General features: G+C 37.6%; 2 protein-coding genes across 2 annotated transcripts in view; both read left to right on the top strand.

Annotated features, from left to right (window-relative positions):
• Positions 1-9,180, top strand: part of FoxK (forkhead box K) — an 84,900-nt gene extending 75,720 nt beyond the window's left edge. Inside the window, exons 9-11 of the mRNA XM_074088855.1 lie at positions 562-646; positions 1,494-1,593; positions 2,476-9,180. Of these exons, the coding sequence (XP_073944956.1) occupies positions 562-646; positions 1,494-1,593; positions 2,476-2,508 (218 nt within the window). The 3' untranslated portion in view covers positions 2,509-9,180. The remainder of the gene's footprint in view (positions 1-561; positions 647-1,493; positions 1,594-2,475) is intronic.
• Positions 9,181-15,387: 6,207 nt separating this feature from the next.
• On the top strand, positions 15,388-17,206 carry LOC141428515 (lipase 3-like). Its single transcript, XM_074088509.1, has one exon. The coding sequence runs from the start codon at positions 15,450-15,452 to the stop codon at positions 16,776-16,778; it is 1,329 nt and encodes a 442-aa protein (XP_073944610.1). The 5' UTR covers positions 15,388-15,449; the 3' UTR covers positions 16,779-17,206.
• The last annotated feature ends 1,816 nt before the right edge of the window (positions 17,207-19,022 follow it).

The raw sequence follows: 19,022 nt of genomic DNA, 5'->3' as shown, positions 1-19,022 counted from the left end.
ACGTCGATCCGTCGCTCCGTTACGGCATGAAAGACGTACACACACACACTTTCGCATTTATAATATTAGTATGGATGTCTAATGTATTTTTCACGATACTGCTCGAAAATGTGGCCATAGATAACCTAAATCCAGTACCCAAAACTGCTGCTATATGTACATTTAACAGCCGACTCATTTATGGCTCGCAAAACACGACAACAATGTAACACATTACTAAAACAGGTCGTATCAATATATGTATTTCATAATACGATACGACTTTTTAGAATATAATTTCTTAATTTCATTCCTGGCGTGCTGAGCTGGCGTGCTGGCGTGCGGGAGGGATGACACTATTTTTATTTCCTCGCAGTGATCGTGAAAAGCACAATGTTTAGTCTCGGCCAAAATTGCAATAGATGAACTCGTATTATGGAAGGGCTCCCCTTCGGGTCGGCCTTCAAACTAACTCGTTCATCTGTTGAATACTTTCGTGCCACTACAACAATGTACTATTTTTTTGTGGAAAAGCGAATAAACATTTTCTATTCCTATTTCTAATATTGTTCTGTGTTGCAGAGAAATTTGTGGTGGGCACAAACACGAGCGGTCTGGTCTCCATCCAGGAGGAGGGCGACGCTATGCACCACGAACCCTATCTGGGGTAAGCTCTTCACCAGTCCTACTTCGTTCCTACTATTCTTACTAAGTATTAAAATAATGGGCGGCCGATGGATGCAATGTGGTGACGAAAGCTTAAGATGGATAAGACTTTGATTTTGAGTAATATTTATGTATAAAATATATGCAGTTTTTTTTAAATACTATAACTGCTAAGTATATCTAATGGTTTAGTGTGCAAAGTAAATTATTAGTTTGTAGTTGGAAGTTAAAGGTTAGTAGATTATTAAACAACCTTTCACAAACACACGGCGGCGTGGACGAGTTAGCTACATTGTCTTATATGGATGTTGTAGTCTGAAATAAATGTTTTTTACAAGCTTTTATTTAGTTTCACCTGTCCCGATGTTTGTCATCAAATCTTGCAAATTAGATCCACTTCCCGGGTACTCAATTAACCGGTCAATAGCTGCAATTTTGCATACATGTGTAAATTGCGTGACAATCCAATAATCTGAAAAGAAATGTGGGCAGACCGCCTGCTCGATGGTCCGATGACATTGTGGAGACAGCAGGACCGGTCTGGAAGAGAGAGAGACGGATAGTCGATCTGGGTGGAGAAAGGCTGGAGAGGCGTATGCCCAACGGTGGGCGAAAACGCGCTGAAGAAGAAGAGAGAAGAGACAATAATCTGGCAGTGACATTCTGGTAGTGCGGCCAGTATCGTCTCCGCAGGACGGTACTCTTCAACGGTTAATGGCATCGACTTGATATTTGGTATGCAAAAGTAGTTTGGGTGACAATGCAAGTACAGTCAACAAAAAGTACAGTCAGCAAATTTTGCATGCATTAAAAATGTTTTTTTTTACCAAAACTTATTGTTGTTGTAGGGGCAGGTACGGCGCGGAGTGCGACTCCCTGGCGGGCGAGCTCGTGATCGAGGCGGCGCCCGACGAGCCCGCGCACAAGCGGCTCTGCCACCGCGACGTGGTCAGTCACACACACAATCACAATACACACGACGAATTTTGCAGGTGGACCTTGTGCAAGGTCCGCACGGATTGCTACCACCATCTTGCTCGCTAATCCTGCCGTGAATCAGCCGGCGAAATTACTGGCACTTGAGGTATCCCATCTTAGGCCTCTAGGTTGGCAACGCATCTGCAATACCCCTGGTGTTGCAGATGTTTATGGGCGGTGGTGATTTCTTACGATCAGGAGACCCACTTGCTCGTTTGCCGTCCAGTCGAATAAAAAAAAACGATAGTATTTTGTGTTACGCAATATACAGTCGAGTTCATAAACATGTGAGCAAAAGTTTGATCAAAAATATTGACTTGTTAACGGCGTAGAAGCGTGTTCAAATATTTTTGATCAGTTTTGCTCACAAGTTTATGAACTCGTCTGTACAGCTATGTTTTAAATAACCAATAGTCAACAGCTTCATCTTCATACCAGCCTATATACGTCCCACTGCCGGGCACAGGCCTGCTCTCAGAATGAGAGGGCTTTGGTCATAGTTCCCACGCGGGCCCGGTGCGGATTGAGAACTTCACACACTCCATTGAATGGCTTCACAGGTGTCCTTACGATGTTTTCCTTCACCGTTAAGCTCGTGGTCAATTTTAAATGAAGCAGTTCAATGGTGTGTTACGTTCCCAATCTGCATTGATGTCGCGTGGGAACTGCGGGTCTAAGCACTCTCATTCTGAAATGAGGTCAACACAACGCTCCTACGATCTAAAACTATGGTCGACTTAAAGTAATTTTGACATTTGCTTTGATTACACCAGCGCACGTAAAGCTAAAAACAACTGTTATCATTATGTTCTCCGTCTAGTTTGTTGGTAACCCGGTACCGTTATGTTCCAGATGCCTGACGCAGAGGAGCGGCGCGCGTATTGACGGCCCGCCCCCTGAGCCGCGCCCCCGGCCGCCCCCGCGCCGCGCCAGGAACCCCCGCCACCCGCGACCCCCGCAACCCCCCCGGCGAGCCTCACGACACTAGCGACAACGGGGGACGGTCGTGACGACAATAGGGTAGTTGACACCAATGAGGCATTACAGTCATGCTTGAAATTGGCTCTTTTAATAATAAGCCAATAAGGGTTTTCTGACAGGTGATATATCGGTAGATGGCGTTGGTATCGTGAGGTTCGTTTGACGTTACAGTCTTGCTTGCGATTGGCTCATTTACTTACTTAACCAATCGCAAACGTGACAAAAATGTCTTAACTTGTCAAACGGACCTACCTCGCGATGCTACCGCCAACAAGCCTGTCATAGAAAGCTTCATTCCTTGACAAAAGGGCCAGTACAGAAGGACTGCATTCCGGCTGCAACGTAACTGCCGACTGCCCATACATTTCAATTGCAGTCTGAGTGCAGTTGCACCGACTGCAATCGAACTGCAACGAAAAATGTATGGGCAGTCGGCATTTGCAGTTACGTTGCAGTTGGATTGCAGTCCGTCTGTACTGGCCCTAAATATCAAACGGACCTCATTATACGAACGCCATCTAGCGATACCTCCTGTCAGAAAACACTATGAAGTGTTTTTTGTTAGCTGTCAAAATGATTCTCCCATAGATTTTTATGACAATATGAAGGTGTACGAAGTCGCATATTCGTCATACTGAATCTACTTATTACTACATAGTTTCAAAATATATAAAATTGTATTTTTTTTCTGTATTCTTTGGGGTTAGAAAATCGTTTTCTTTAAGAGTCGCGTCTTGGATATTTTATGGTATCAACTGCCCTATGCGCCTCTCTTCAAAGTGATTACAGCCTTGAGGACGTTAGTAAATTTAGCCGATTATCGACGCATATAATATGAGATGTAATCTGTTTGTCTGACGATCCTCGCGTAGACATTTGCAAGCGTCAGATGCGGTTAAGCGACCAATTTTTAATAGAGACTGGAACGTATTTGACAGAACTAGCGCCTCGGAATAGAAAAGGTTGGAAAGGCACTGTGCATGCTTTACCAAAACAAAAATAGGTAACCGCAAACTGCATTTACTGTTTCAAATAACATTACGATTAGATTAGCTGTCGATTTCACTAGCTATCTGTCAGTTACAAAGTTACTAGCTGCGCTAATGTGGCATTGTCTGATATAAAAATATAATTAAATTCATAAAACAGTTTTTTAACTGACTTCATTAACGGAAATTCTTTATGTAATTATAAGCCAACAACATTAATTATTATCGTAGGTATTTACTAATATGACACACATTTTTATTTAGTAAATTTGTTACTCGAATGGCGTCCGCGGACCGGGAGACGAGCTGTCGGTAGGCCTCCAACTAGATGGAGCGACGACCTGGTTAAGATCGCGGGATCGCGGTGGATGCGGAAAGCACACGACCGGTCTGAGTGGAGAGCCTTGGGGGAGGCCTATGTCCAGCAGTGGACGTCTTTCGGCTGACATGATGATGATGAAATTTGTCTACGGCTTTAATGGTGTAGATATTATTTTCATAAAGTAATAAATATACTTACTTGTAAGTTCAAATAAAAGTTAAATAAAAAAAAAGATTAGTTATAAAAAAATACGAACTGGCAACATTTGACATTGGCAGCGAATCAATTTGTCGGCGAATATTATCGTAATGTTTTTTGAATCGCATAGTGCGAGGACCCAAGTTCTGATACATATCGGGTATAAGAGCCTTTCCAACCCCTTCTGATCCTCTACTAGCGCTCTGACGTAAACTAAAATGGCAGTTTTGATTAAAGGACCAATTCAGAGTGTGACGCAACTGAATTGCATTGAATCTCTATTAAAAATGTGGCTGTTTTTAAACCCCTCGTTCAAAAATGCTTGTTAATCTTAAATTTGTTGGTTTATTTGTCGCAAACTCGGCTATGCACAGGTGCGTAACTTATAAATCAGGGGGTATATTGGGCAGTAACATCCTCAGGTGTAAAACTTTGCACCAAAGTGGCTCCGGAAAGTTGTGGCGTGGGTTTGTTGGCACTCTGGCAATAATAAGGTGATAGGGTAATATAAAATTTCAGTATGCGTAACCAGTGATGGCACGTTCTAAGAACAGTTCGCGAGTGATTTTAGTTTGCGCGCAAGTAATGCAGTAGAATGATCTACGATTTTTGTTTTTTTGATAGCTCTGGATGCGAGCGCGTAGTTGACCGTTGTAAACGTCAGTTTGACTTTTTTTTAATTATACGCTTGCAGTGACTATGTGTTGTCCAGCTTCAAAAATATGTTGCCAGTTGGATTGTCTCGAGGATATTTAATCTGCTTTTTTAAATCGCTTATTTCTGAAGCTGGCTTAACCATTTTGAGAATAAAGTACTAAGTGCAATGATTATTATAATTTATTGATAAGTTTAGTTAGAAATAAATGTGTAACCGATCATTGTTGCTTGTTTCAATAGGAACTACTTAAAAAATAATAGAAACTCATTTTGTAGACGGAATAACATTTTTATTTAATCGATTGAATATTTTAAGTGCTAATTTAATGTTTTATGCATCCCGTAGTGTGCTTGGGTACTCGAGGCGGGGCGGTTGCGTAATCTGGCTCGATCACAACTATCACCGAGAAGCAAACGATACTGAAGAGTGCACTAGAGTGAATTATAAGCACTAGAGTGAATTAATAGCACTAGATATGGAATTTATTAAAAAAAAAAACAATGAATTTCGCGCGCGAGTACAACGTTATTGTGAAAACAATTTTTTCAAAAGTTTCTCTTAATAGTTAAATTTACAAAAGCGTAACTTTAATATTGCCCAGTTGATCTTGTTTGTAATATACAATTCTTCTAAAGAATTAACAAAGTAATAATAACTAGGTCATGAATTTGTACATGCCTTAAATTCGGCTCATGTATTTTGTCCTACCGGTCCTTGAAAAGCAAGGGACCAGACAAACATATGACTCAATCTAAATACATATTTTTGATGTCTTAAATTAATGTAACTAACGAACGAAGCAAACATTACTGTCACATTTCTTTCGAATATACTTACGACGATTGCCTTGGGGAAACTAAATTCTGGAATCGACTAAGTCGAATTAAGAAATAGACTTCGTACTAAACATTCAAATCATATAAATCAAATAGTCAACTAGAACTGTAAAGTCGATCTAGAAATGCCTTTCTCTTAATGTCCAATTTCCGTAGTGCTGTTTTAAATATTAAAAACCATTATCAATAACAAGATGATGTGACAATCGCCCCTTTTTTTCTGATGCATAAGCCGTCATGAAAATGGCAAAGGAGCTCGTCGACTTCACAATTTGAGTCTTGAGTGTTATCGTTTTGACGATGACATTGCTTCAGTAAATAATAGAGTAAATTCGCACCGTTGAAACGGAGCGAATGGTCTGTTTTATATTTTTACCGCTTAACCCCTTTATTACGATTTCACCTTAATTTTCGTTTTTAGGGCTCTCTCCCAAGAGTAGACTAACAAAAAATGCTTTAAAAATATATAACGCCTACTTGAAACACTGTATTACATAGAAGCTAAAACTAGTATGACATTTAAAGACAATATCGGCTATTTCACAACTGAAATGGTTGAATTATAGAATATTCTGGATAAGTTTATAGTTTATTTAAAGATACGCAATCCAATTCATAGTTCCTTTAGTTTGTCACGCAATGCAGTTTATTAGTTTAGTAAGATTTTCCGCCATGTCAATTTCGATTTTTGTTACCTTTTTCACAATAAAATACTCCCAATATAGATAGGATCTCAACAATAACAATATCTGATATTTTACAATCAATTCGTTATTTTAATTTCGATTGCACAAACATTTCTAAGTGAAACACGAATTTCAAAGTACATAATAGCCTAAATACAGCCGACTTAAGATTTGTGGGAACATATTCTTATACATTTAGTTCAATAATTGAAGTTATATGTTAAGCTACAGTCTTTTCAAATTAGGTATCTTTGAAATTTAAGTGCGGACACATCCGACTTTCACTGGTATTTTGTATCGATTATAGTTGTTTTATTAGTAATAAAACTGAATACAACCACGATTAAAATATTGCGCTACATTTTATTAGTTTCTACGTTCATTTTAAGATATAAGTATATTTATGGATGATTACGATCAAATTAGTTAAAAATATGGCCGGCTTACCATATTGATAATGTAAATTTAGTTAGTAAATAAAATAGAGTACCTACTGGAATGCTTGTCTCGTGTATTCAAAAATGCTTAACGTATTTTGAGAAACTCGCGCTTTAGTCATACCTATTAAAGTTCTTATGATTGATCTAGGTTTCTGGTCGGCATTACACGCAAACTTAAAAATACTGCCTTTTTTATTGTAATAAAATAAAACATTCGACAAATACCATGTCTCAATAGAGGCGATTGTATTCCATCAATTTGATATGTATTCGGTGTGTTGCAAAATCAATCCAAATTTCAGCCAGTTGTTGAGTAAATTCCACTGAAGACCATTGTAAGTTTTTTTATGGATATTTAGGTTAAGGTTAACTTAACACATGTTTTAGTACATTTAACTGACGTTCAAAGTGTGACGCATCAAAGACTACGTCATGTTGAATGAAAATTTCCAGTGAAAAGTTGTTTCTTTGGGGTTGCTCAACCACTGGAAGAATTATTCCAGGTTAACTTTCTGATATCTTCTATAGAAGGCGTTAATTATTAATCAGACTTGAAGGGAAAGAACCCCCTCTAAATAGAGTACTTTTCCTCCAGGTCCAGTTAAAAATATCCATGTACTGTACCATCATCCAAATAAGTGGTCTATCAATTTTTAAACAAGTTCCTATCAAATGACTATGTCGCTAAAGTCGAATTTTCAAGTTGACAGACACGTCTATTGGCATTATTGTTTTGTGACGTGCAAACGATTGTCAACTTTAGGGTGGTAGACCACATATTTGGCTGATATACACAGCTAGATCAAAAGCGTATCAACTCAAAATAATACACCATTTTAAATTAAATCTTTCAGAAAGTTAATAAAGCCTAAATTAAAATGGTGTATTATTTTGAGTTGATACGCTTTTGATCTAGATGTGATATCGGAACGTACCGCAATTTGTTGGGTAAATAATTTTAGTTGTTTGGATGTTGCATGATGAACAAACACACTATGCTTTGGTCACTGTTTATTAAAAGGCCACCGATAGATCAACGAAGTACGGCAGTCTGTGCTAACTGTCGATGTTCATTGGGTACGGTCTGTTCAAATAACACTGTCATTTTAAAAGCTTTCATTAAATTAGATGCACGACTATTACCAAACAGAATATGGCCTGCCAGTCGCTTTAGAAATGAAACCAGTGACATTTTAGCCCAGTAATCGAATAAATGGTAAGACGGCGATGAAGAACTTGTGATTTAGTACATATTGCACTTATCATGTTTCTTTACCCTTAACATGTATAAAAGAATGCTATTATAAAATTGTAAAACTAATTTAAGCCGTAGAATATTTTAGAATAGTTGTATAGGCGGGTTTGTTTGATGGAAGTAAATGATTTTAGCATTTAATAATTTTGTGAATTTTTATGTGAGGCTTAATTGGTGATGTTTGTGTTTCTCCGCCCGGTCCCGTCTTTTTGTATAAATTGTAGGACACCGGTACAATGTATTGTCTACACAGCCAAGGTTCGAGGGCTCTAGCTGATTAAAACCACTGTAACTAGAATATTGAGAGGAACTTTGAATAACAAGCATTGACGTGAGCCTTCACAAAGCGCTAAAGCTCAACAGTTGCCCTAGACAAAGACAGACATCGTGGGGAAAACTGTCAATTAGACTATGCAATAGTTTCTGGACACTTTCGTACAGTTTGCGCGTGTGTACAATTCCAGATCCTTTAAATTAACTCTAATTTTACTCTTACTTTTTTCCACGTAAGTCTATGTCCGCTGAGTCCATGAAGCACCGCACAGCGGGGCTCCTATTTCTTTGCAGTTTACCCTTTGAGCTTCTGACCCTTTCTAACGAACCTAACAAATGTGCTGTCTTGAATATCCACTTTTTAGTGAACAGAGCGGATTGTAAAATTATTATATGAAAGTGTGTGAATTCTCGTTGTGAGTTTTTCTGGTCTTTTGGAATCGTATCGAAAGTGATGGTCATTAATCTGAAGGAGATCGATATGGCATTTTGGAAAGGATTTTGTTTGGCAAAAAAATTATATCGGAAAGTCCTTTATAAGGCAAAATGACTGAACGATTGGGGAAAAAGAACAATTGAGAGTGGGAAAGGAAATTCTATGAGCGCTTTGAATAGTTTGTTAACACATATAGCTATACTTAAGGCATGGAACATGTATAAATATGTATAAACATATGTAAGAGCTAAACTGGTAGACTAAGTATCGTAACTAGCGTATGATATAAAGCATTTAAAATGCTAATAGGTACTTTTGTGTCTAAAGTAATGTATTTAGTGTATGCTGATATATATATATATATAATTAATTTTGTTGTGTATATTGCATACTATAACACAGGAAGCTCGTTCCGAGATGGTTGTACCAAGACACTTGTCTGATTATTGACAAATTTTAAGAAATAAACGTATTTTAATCCTTCTTCGGGTTTTATTTGACTCCATTACCTACTTACCCCCTTACAATAAAGTAATAGTACATTATTAAAGCAATTCGTGTAACTAATTGCCATTTCCGCTGAGGCATGTATAGTGCTTTTCTCCAATATTTAATGCGAGGAAATAAAGCAAATTGTTAAAATATTAAATTAAATGCTCAGAGACGGTTTAAAAAAAACCCCTTTTACTTTCCCGCGATACTTGTTTTTTTTTAAAGTACACGACGTGACTCAGAATGCCATTTAATTAGAAATAATAATTTAATTTTAAATTAAATTGTATAAGTAATGTAAATTATATACATTTAATTGCAATGAAGCTTTTTATAGCTAAATTAGCTATAATTTAAAGTGGCACTAAACGCTTTTAAACTACTACTACTACTACTAAAACTTGAAATGTAAAAAAAAAGTGAAACTGAGGCATTTTTAAATACGCCGTTTCTTTCTGAATTAAATCTCAGTCATATCTCACTCAATCTAGAAATTAAAAAAAATCGGTAGAAGGAATTTAATCTTCAGGAATATTAATTAATGGCTGTTTAGATTGACTAATCGCAGTCAAAACGTGCATCTAAAAAGTAAGAAAACTGTACAGTAATGGAATATCATACAATTTGATTGAAATTTAAAAATTGATAGTGTTTTTTTTTATTTGTGGCAGTCTATATAAGGAAGAACTTCGTGTACTGTGTTTGCGACAGTTAGGTGGACATTTCCGAGCATATTTGAGATATAGTACATTACTGCAGAGATCAGTAAGTAAGCCATCCTGGACGAGTAGAAGTTTGATGGCCAATCAATGATACGAGGCCAGGATGGCGATTACTGGTCGGACCTTGTATAGTGCTTTTCTCAAAAATGATGATGATGATGATGATGACGGTTGTTGATGGTCGATGATAATGATAGTGGGTAGTGAGGGTGATGATGATGATGATAATGATGACATAGAGGAATTTTCTCTAACATCATCACGGTTATTATCACAGTTAGTATCTGTACCTATCACTTGCTATCACATAGAATGTATGTCCATTCATTATGGCCATCAGAAGAGCCTGTAGGGCGAACTCCAAAAAGAATTTCAGTTAGTCACTTTTTCGTAAAAAAATACATCTTAAGGGGTTAATTCATACATTTTTTTTTTCCGTTTCTTGGTGGGTTTTTAGCGGTAATTACTGATACGTTGACATATTTTATTATTAGCATTGCACATAAATACATGGGTCAATCAACTTTTTATTGTTTGTTATTCTGTCCCGTTGTCCGAGAGACAACAGTGACAGAGTTTCTTAAAAAAACCGGCCAAGAGCATGTTGGACACGTCCGAAATAGGGTTCCGTAGCCATTACGAAAAAATTTGTCGATGCTACCATCCTGAATTTTCTCAAAATTTTCCACCCACCGGTTTAGATTTTAGGGGGGGGGGACAGTCGATTTTAATGAAAATTTGCACTATTTTACGAACAAATCACTGAATCGAAAAATCGTTTGAGCAACCTCATAATGGTTTTAAAAGACCTATCCAACGATACCTCAAACTATAAGGTTGGATGAAAAATAAAAAATCACCCCCACTTACGTCTATAGGGCTGAAAGTAGGTATGCTAAAAAAAATTTTGGTCGTCATAGTTTACATATATATTCGTGCAAAATTACCGCTTTCTAGCATTGGACGGACAGACAGACAGTCAGACATGGCGATACTATAAGGGTTCAGTTTTTGCCATTTTGGCTACGGAACCCTAAAAACTGTTATGATATATGCTACTAATATGCTTAGGAGATTGTCCATTAAATAATGGGCTTGTAACCATCACAAAAATGTACGCTCTATGAATTATAACCACAGAAAACATGGAAAAACTCATGGTTTTAAAGAGTTGTCCAGGGGACGTAACCATGGCAACGCGGTACAGGAAAAAGTTGATCGACCCACTTAATCAAGTTACGTCACGTAAATATTCACGTAACTTACGTGACATATTGTGAAAATAATCGCCATAATATTTATTATTTACTCGTGTACTATATTCGCTTGGTGACTAGTTATATATGTCAGTAGGCCAGTAGAATCAGTTGTTAGTTCAACTATACTTACCGGAATTATTTATCATTTACCTACTATACTCGTATTTAAAATTTAACCGAGCAAAAACCAAGGCTAATAAAAAATTCTTCCTACTTACCAAACTGTACTCATACTCACTCGTAGGTACTTAAATGGGGAAATATTTAGCATTTTGCGGAGTTTTTTTTCGTCAGGGGCCATCCATAAAGCGTCATACCAATTTTGACCATTTTTAACCTCCCCCTCCCCGAGGGGGGTCTTGTCACACGTATTGCTATGAAAATTGCAATTATTTTGTTCTTGTGTCACAAACAAATAGCCTGACCTCTTCCCCTTGTGTGACGTAATTTCGTCGTATCAGAATACTTTGCCTAATGATCATTGTGGCTTTCTATTTTTATTGCATAAATGGAATCTCCCATTTTTTTAACATAAGTAATGACGTATAACATACTGCACGGTCGTAATGCAATCGTATTGCAGTTACAATGCAGTCGTTCCAATACGCCTGCATTACGACCGTGCAGCCGGCTTGCAGTCGGTGTGTAGTTTTAATGCAGTTGAAATGAAAAATGAAATGAAAAATGTTTATTGTACAGCTAGTAGATAGTAGTGACCTGTGTCTTGTAGAACAGTGATGATGAGTTCTCCGACATCTACGATACAAGCATAAGTACATGAATCGAAGAACTGCCTATGAGAGTTGTACAATAAACAATAACACAACAAAAGTTGGTGTAACTTCATCAAAACTGCACTCGAACTGCCATTTTGCAGCTGGGATGCAGTCAGTCTGTACCGGCCCTTACATATTAACATACATGTATTCTGTAAATGGTGATTCTTCGAGGTCGTGAGTTTTGTCTTATTCCTCTATTTAGAAAATAATTAACATTTTAGTTTTTGTGGCCAGAGGAATAAGAAATTGACAACGGAGGGATCAAAATTAATACAAAAAAAGTGATTAAGTCAATTAAACGTAAAAATGAACAATATGGGCTTTAATTATTCTTGGAAACATTTTCTGTGCTTATTATTTGTACATAGTTACATACTCACCAGCAAATCTAACCACCCGTTATACTTACGTCACATAGGCTACCTTGAAATTTTTTTTTTTTACTGTTAAGGTATGTTTTATTTAAAAATAACTAAGAATACTGTATTTTTATTAAAAAAGAACGATGAAAGCTGTATTTTTTTTATTCCACTGTCCATTTATCCATAGGAATAAAGGACAGAGGAATAAGAAAAGTAAATAAAAATACGGATGGTAAATAATACGAACAAGCTGGAAGGTTACCGTTAATACTAACAGAAAGGTAGTACTAAAAGCAGTAAATCAAGCACAATTAAAAAAAAAGGTTATACAAGCGTCAAATAACCTGGCAGAGAAATAAGAATGTTACTTGAACCAAGGACATAGAAATAAGATAATTATTTACCCTTGTAACTCTGGAGCGAATTGCAGCAGCCGACATATCCACTAGGTACGTGACTGTTCGAAACGCGAGTAAAAACAGTCCGCGTGTGAATTTATTTATTTATTTTTATGTATTGTTTATTCATATTTTTTTATTTGTGTATATATAAATAATATATATATATATATATGGAAGCGCACCCTTATTATATATATTAAATGATATTATAACGGATAACTCACGTCTTAAACCGAGTTTAGCTCGACTTGTTTCGGGCTATTTCGTAGCCCTTCCTCTCAGGAGCACGCGACTTGGCGGCATACCTATTCCTTTCTTCTCACTGTGCATATAAATTACTGTTCGCCTATCTTTAAGTTTTTTGAAAAGATCCCTTTTAGGGATAAGTTCGCCTTTGTACTCTTTTGTTTTCTTGTTTTCTTTTTGTATTATTTTTGTGTTTTATGTACCTACAATAAAGTATTTACATACATACATACATTTATCACCAGTTTCTTAATTTTTAGGGTTCCGTAGTCAACTAGGAACCCATATAGTTTTGCCATGTCTGTCCGTCTGTCTGTATGTCCGCGGGTAAGCTCAGATACCGTTAGTACTAGAAAGCTGTAATTTGGCATGAATTTACATAATGATGAATCGAAATGTTATTATAATAGATATATACAATACATTTGGTTAGCCATTAAATTACTAAAACACACTTCTTTACGGAATTTACCTATTAAAAAAAATATAAAATTGCGATAGTTTTATCTTACCAGATTCTAAAACATATCATTATGTTGCCATAAATATGTTGTTTGTGGTATAATTTCACATATATTTTAGGATTACGGTGAGTCCAGGTGCGACATGTTTCAGTAAAGGACCCCGGACCTAAAGTATGGAAAATGTGGTTTCAGTTAAATCCTGAGATTGTGATATGTTATAGATTACAAACTCCTGGACAAAAGTCTCTAAAGGGTGCTACCTTTGTTTCCAAGTCCCTTTCAGTTTAGTTTAGTTTTTAGAGACTTTTGTTCAGGACTTTGAAATCAATAACATATCAAAATCTCAGGATATTTACTTGCAGATTTTTTTTGCAAGTGGTAGGACCTTGTGCAAGGTCCGTCCGGATTGCTACCACCATTTTGCTCGCTAATCCTGCCGTGAAGCAGCAGTGCTTGCACTGTTGTGTTTCGGCGTGGAGAGTAAGACAGCCGGTGAAATTACTGACACTTGAGGTATCCCATCTTCGGCCTCTAGGTTGGCAACGCATCTGCAATACCCCTGGTGTTGCAGATATTTATGGGCGGTGGTGATCTCTTACCATCAGGAGACCCACTCGCTCGTTTGCCATCCAGTTGAATAAAAAAAAATAACTGAAACCAAACCACATTTTTCATACTTTAGGTCCGGGGTCCTTAGGTCCTTTCAAAAAATGTTCTGAATCGTATCAATATAACGAAAAACGAATAAAGAAAAAAGTATATATTTATACACTTTGACAAGAATCACCATTATGGAAGGTAACATTTTTTTTTATTTGCACACAAACTCGCAGTTTCATATAAAACGCATCAGCACATCGAAACTTCTTAAGTATTTTTGTTGGAACACACTGGGAATGAATTTCTGGCATAATTAGTACGACAAAGCGGTGTAGCGAACAAGTTCGAGGATCGAGTACCTACGGAAGCTTGGTCACCTCAATGAGATCTTGCCGAGGAGATCGGCTGAGTCGATTAAACTATTAAGTAATTTATATAAAATGATTTTGATCCCTGACTCCTCTTTGGAATTGGAGTGTATCAATGAGATTACTGTTGAAAAAACCAATTTTATATTTCATGTGTGTTTAAATCTTTTCTTTATTAGTACCTAATGTGCACAAGATAAAACGGATTCCAAACGACAGATGCATATTCTAAATAGGATCTAACAAATGCATTATACAAGAGAATTAGGCTACTTGGATCCTTGAAATCTTGGCTTGGCGGAATATAAATCCCAGCATTTGGTACGCTTTAGAGGTAATTTTATTGAAATGCGTAGTCAATTGCATCATAGATTACAGCTAATAAGTTGTTTATTGAACATATTTAAATATTTTTCCATAAACTGTGAACGTTATTACGGAACTTGAGTTCGAAAACATGGTAAGTCACGGATTTCGCGCTTCTGTGGAATAAACCCATAGACAACATCCGCAAAAAAACAAAAATTGACAATTAAGAGCCGGTTTTTTTTTATTTATCACTTTTAGGACACGAAAACAATAACAAAGTTTGTTTATTATTAGATAAACGACATGCATAGGAATTTGTATCTTCTTACTCTTACTAATACTTATTATCAACGAGAAAGTTTGTATGGATGGATGTGTGTTTGGATGTTTGTTACTCTTTCACGCGACAACTACTGAACGGATTTGCATGAAATTTGGTATACATGTAATATATACTCTGGATTAACATATAGGCTACTTTTTATCCCGAAATAATATATGGTTCCAGTGGGATCAAGAAGTTTTAAACTACACACTTATTCTGCGCGAGCGAAGTCGCGGCTAAAAGCTAGTAAAAAAATATTATGTTGCAGATACAATAAGTGATATTACGTTTTGGCCCTAGCTCCGGGTCAAAAGGAATTCGATATTACATCAAGCACTTTGTCCCTGAGCTCAGTCTGAGCTTAAAACTCGGCATCATGCCCACGCGCATCATAACTTGCTTTCATCACGCACGCGACTGCAGCCATGCCCAGCACGATGAACTGGACCGAGACCTTCCAGTACTTCTTCAGCGCCCAATCAGAGAAGACAACCAAGTTCTTTGAAGAACAGCGGCTCAAAATCGAGCAAGCCGTTAGTTCAAGTCTCGATTACGTAGCAAGCGTAAAGGAAAACGGAAGGAGGGTTGCTGATTCTTGGTCGTATCTTCCCAGTGAGGACAGTGGAGCACGGTTGGAGAACCCAGACATCGTATTGAGTGTACCAGCTATTATATCCAAAAATGGATACACGTGTGAAACCCACACAATTGTTTCGCAAGGATACATACTAAATGTCCATAGGATTCCTCGACCGAAGAATGCTGATGAAGTTCCATCGAAGACAGTTATTCTTCAGCACGGTATGTTTTCGAGCTCCGCCGATTGGATTCTTAACGGTTCTGAAAAGTCTTTAACGTACGCTCTTGCGGATGCCGGCTACGACGTCTGGATGCCAAACATAAGAGGTAACAAGTATTCAAGAGAACACGCATGGTTAAAAACAGATACGAAATCCTATTGGAACTTCTCTTGGCATGACGTTGCTCTATACGACGTGCCCGCAGTCATCGATTACATCATGAATGTTAAGACAGACGGCAATAAGATTAACTACATAGGACATTCTATGGGAACAACTATACTTTTTGCGATGTTGACTCTCCGCCCGGAGTATAATAATATTCTCAAAGCTGGTTTTGCACTAGCACCAGTAGCCTACATGGCTGAGGTGAAATCTTCTCTAAAATCCTTCGCTCCCATCGCTAGTAATGTGGCCTACATGGAGATGCTCTACGGTTCCCACGAGTTCCTCCCGAAACAATCCACTTTAGGTCGCATAGTGGCTTCCTGTAAACCGGACAGCTACGACGGCTTCTACTGTCGGAACATACTTTTCTCTATATGCGGTCATGATGAGAAGCAATACAACAAAGATCTTCTACCCATATTTTTGTCGCACCTGGGACATGGTACATCTTGGAAAACGATTGTACATTTTGCTCAGTTAATTTTATCGAAAAGATTCCAGCAGTTTGATTACGGAAGTAATAATCAGAGGGTATATGGTTCAGAGTTGCCCCCGGAATATGATCTTAGCAAGGTCACGTTGCCTATGACTATGTTCTGGGCGAAGAACGACTTCCTCTCCAGTGAGACAGCGGTTAATATGTTGAAGGAAAAATTGCCGGCCTCGACGGACATGTATTTAATACCGTATCCAGAATTCAACCACTTGGATTACTTATGGGCAATCGATGCTCCTACACTTCTAAATGAGAAGCTAATCGAAAAATTAGATAAGACTAACGAGTAACGACTATGATTCGTTCTTTTTAATAAAAGGAATGGGAAAATAAAAAATAAATTTAACTTGTGGATACTGACCTAAATATGTCGAGAAGTCACTAAGTTTATGATTCGTGAAGACACGTAGGTGTGATTGACTATCTAAGTAAAGTAGGTACTTCTAAATTCAGCCATGTGTTATGCAACGACAGTTTGTTTTCGGAGGGGCAATCTGTGGCCCATGTTGCTTTCTTCCGGATTGTTTTTTTTTGAGAACTACTTTTCGCTGGCGTTCGTCACAACCTTAGTGTGTGTATGGTTTTATGTGTTAACATGGTTTTAAATGGGTCCCACTGAAAACTGCAGCTTGCCGCAACATTATGCTGAGTGGGGTCCAATTTATACTATTCGATGTTTTTTTTTCTATTTATTATTAGCTCATATTGTGTTTTTCTGTATATCGAATACGTGTAAATAAATGTCTCTCTCACCCTCTCTCTCTCTCATTCTCGAAACCAGTGATATTAGGTAGATTATGATTTACTACGAGTATAACAGTACTGCTTTTACCCGCGGCTTCGCTCACATGAACCATAAACATTTTAAAGAAGCAAGCAAGCTTGCGATCAAGCATGCACGCAAGTAGGTATGCAAGCAAGCATGTAATTATGCAATAAATAGTGCAAGCAAACATTCATTCATGCATGCAAGCAAGCATACATTAAAAGCTGCATTCAAGCATGTAATAATTATGCAAGCAATAGTGCAAGCAAGAATGTAATTATGCAACAAATAGTCCAAGGAGGCATGCATTCAAAGCTGCATTCAAGCATGCGAGCAAGCATGCAAGCAAGCATGCAATTGCGCAAGAAATAGTGCAAGCAAGCATTAGGTCAAGGCTGCATTCAAGCATGCAAGCATGCACTTTACATCAAGGTCGTGTAGACATATTTTTTTAACTTTGGCCGTGTCGATATCTTTGCACTTGACTGTACCTTGTTATGGCTACGGAAATCATAAACATTATTATTGGCTACATAAAGTTTTTTGAGGAAGGGCAATTTTTTTTCCTACATAATATGTTGTCATTAGGTCTCAACTCTTTATTTTTACAAGCTTTTATTTATCACTCACATAGCATATCACACACACACACCCACACACACACACACACACACACACACACACACACACACATCACCGTTATTTAGTGTATTAAATTAAGTAAGTAATTTTTATATTGTAATATTTGCTGTATACTTACCTAATACCTATGGAGGAGCGGGACATCCTAACACAGGTTCACTCACCTACGTCATCGAGGCGACATGTCTTAGTCCAATAGTATCATCATCATCATCATCATCCCAGCCTATATACGTCCCACTGCTGGGCACAGGCCACCTCTTAGAATGAAAAGGCTTGGGCGTGCCCAATGCAGATTGGTAACATCACACGCAGGCTTGAATTGCTTGGCAGGTTTGCCCAGGTTTCCTCACGATGTTTTCCTTCACCGTGAAGCTCGTGGTAAATTTTAAATGTAATTTCGCACATGAATTTCGAAAAACTCAGAGGTTCGAGTTGGGGTTTGAACCCACGATCCTCTGCTTCAGAGGCGATAGGTCAAACCACTAGGCCACCGCGGCTTCGTGCTCGTTCTGAGGGGAGGCCTGTGCCCTGCAGTGGGACGTATATAGGCTGGGATGATGATGATGATGAAATAAATAAAGGTAGTAAATAATAGCAGTATGCCTGCTCAGAGTTCACATGGGCACACAGGAAAATAATATAATATTACTATCACTTATTAAGTACTGATGGAGTGACAGAGAAGAAATATTCTACTTAGATTAAATTAAATTAATTTAATTTACAGTATTAAACTACAAGAAATGGTTTTAAGGCACGCTATCAAAATAACGATTCACCAGAGTACGTCTCAAGCTACGGGTGTTAACATTGAACACGTCAATATCAAGCTGCCGTGTAAGGTTGTTTAATTGTCTACTTGCACGTATACGAAAACTGTTCCGCCTATACCGGGTGTGGCCTGTAATATTAGCAAATAATTAAAGCATAGATCATTATCCTCAAACTGAACAACATTAGTTCAGCGACTTTTAAAAATAATTAGTTATTTTATTTTTATTACACTTTTAAGTTTATTCGAAGAAGCGATGTAAACTCCAATTCATTAGAATCTGACAATCCTGTAGACACTTCCAGCCTACTAATATAAACACCGGGCTGCCTAAGGCTTTTGTGATGTGAC

Source organism: Choristoneura fumiferana, chromosome 6, assembly GCF_025370935.1.
Source record: "Choristoneura fumiferana chromosome 6, NRCan_CFum_1, whole genome shotgun sequence".
Lineage (NCBI taxonomy): Eukaryota > Metazoa > Arthropoda > Insecta > Lepidoptera > Tortricidae > Choristoneura > Choristoneura fumiferana.
Note: the sequence above shows the minus strand (reverse complement) of the source record. Positions and strands in the feature narration are given on the sequence as shown.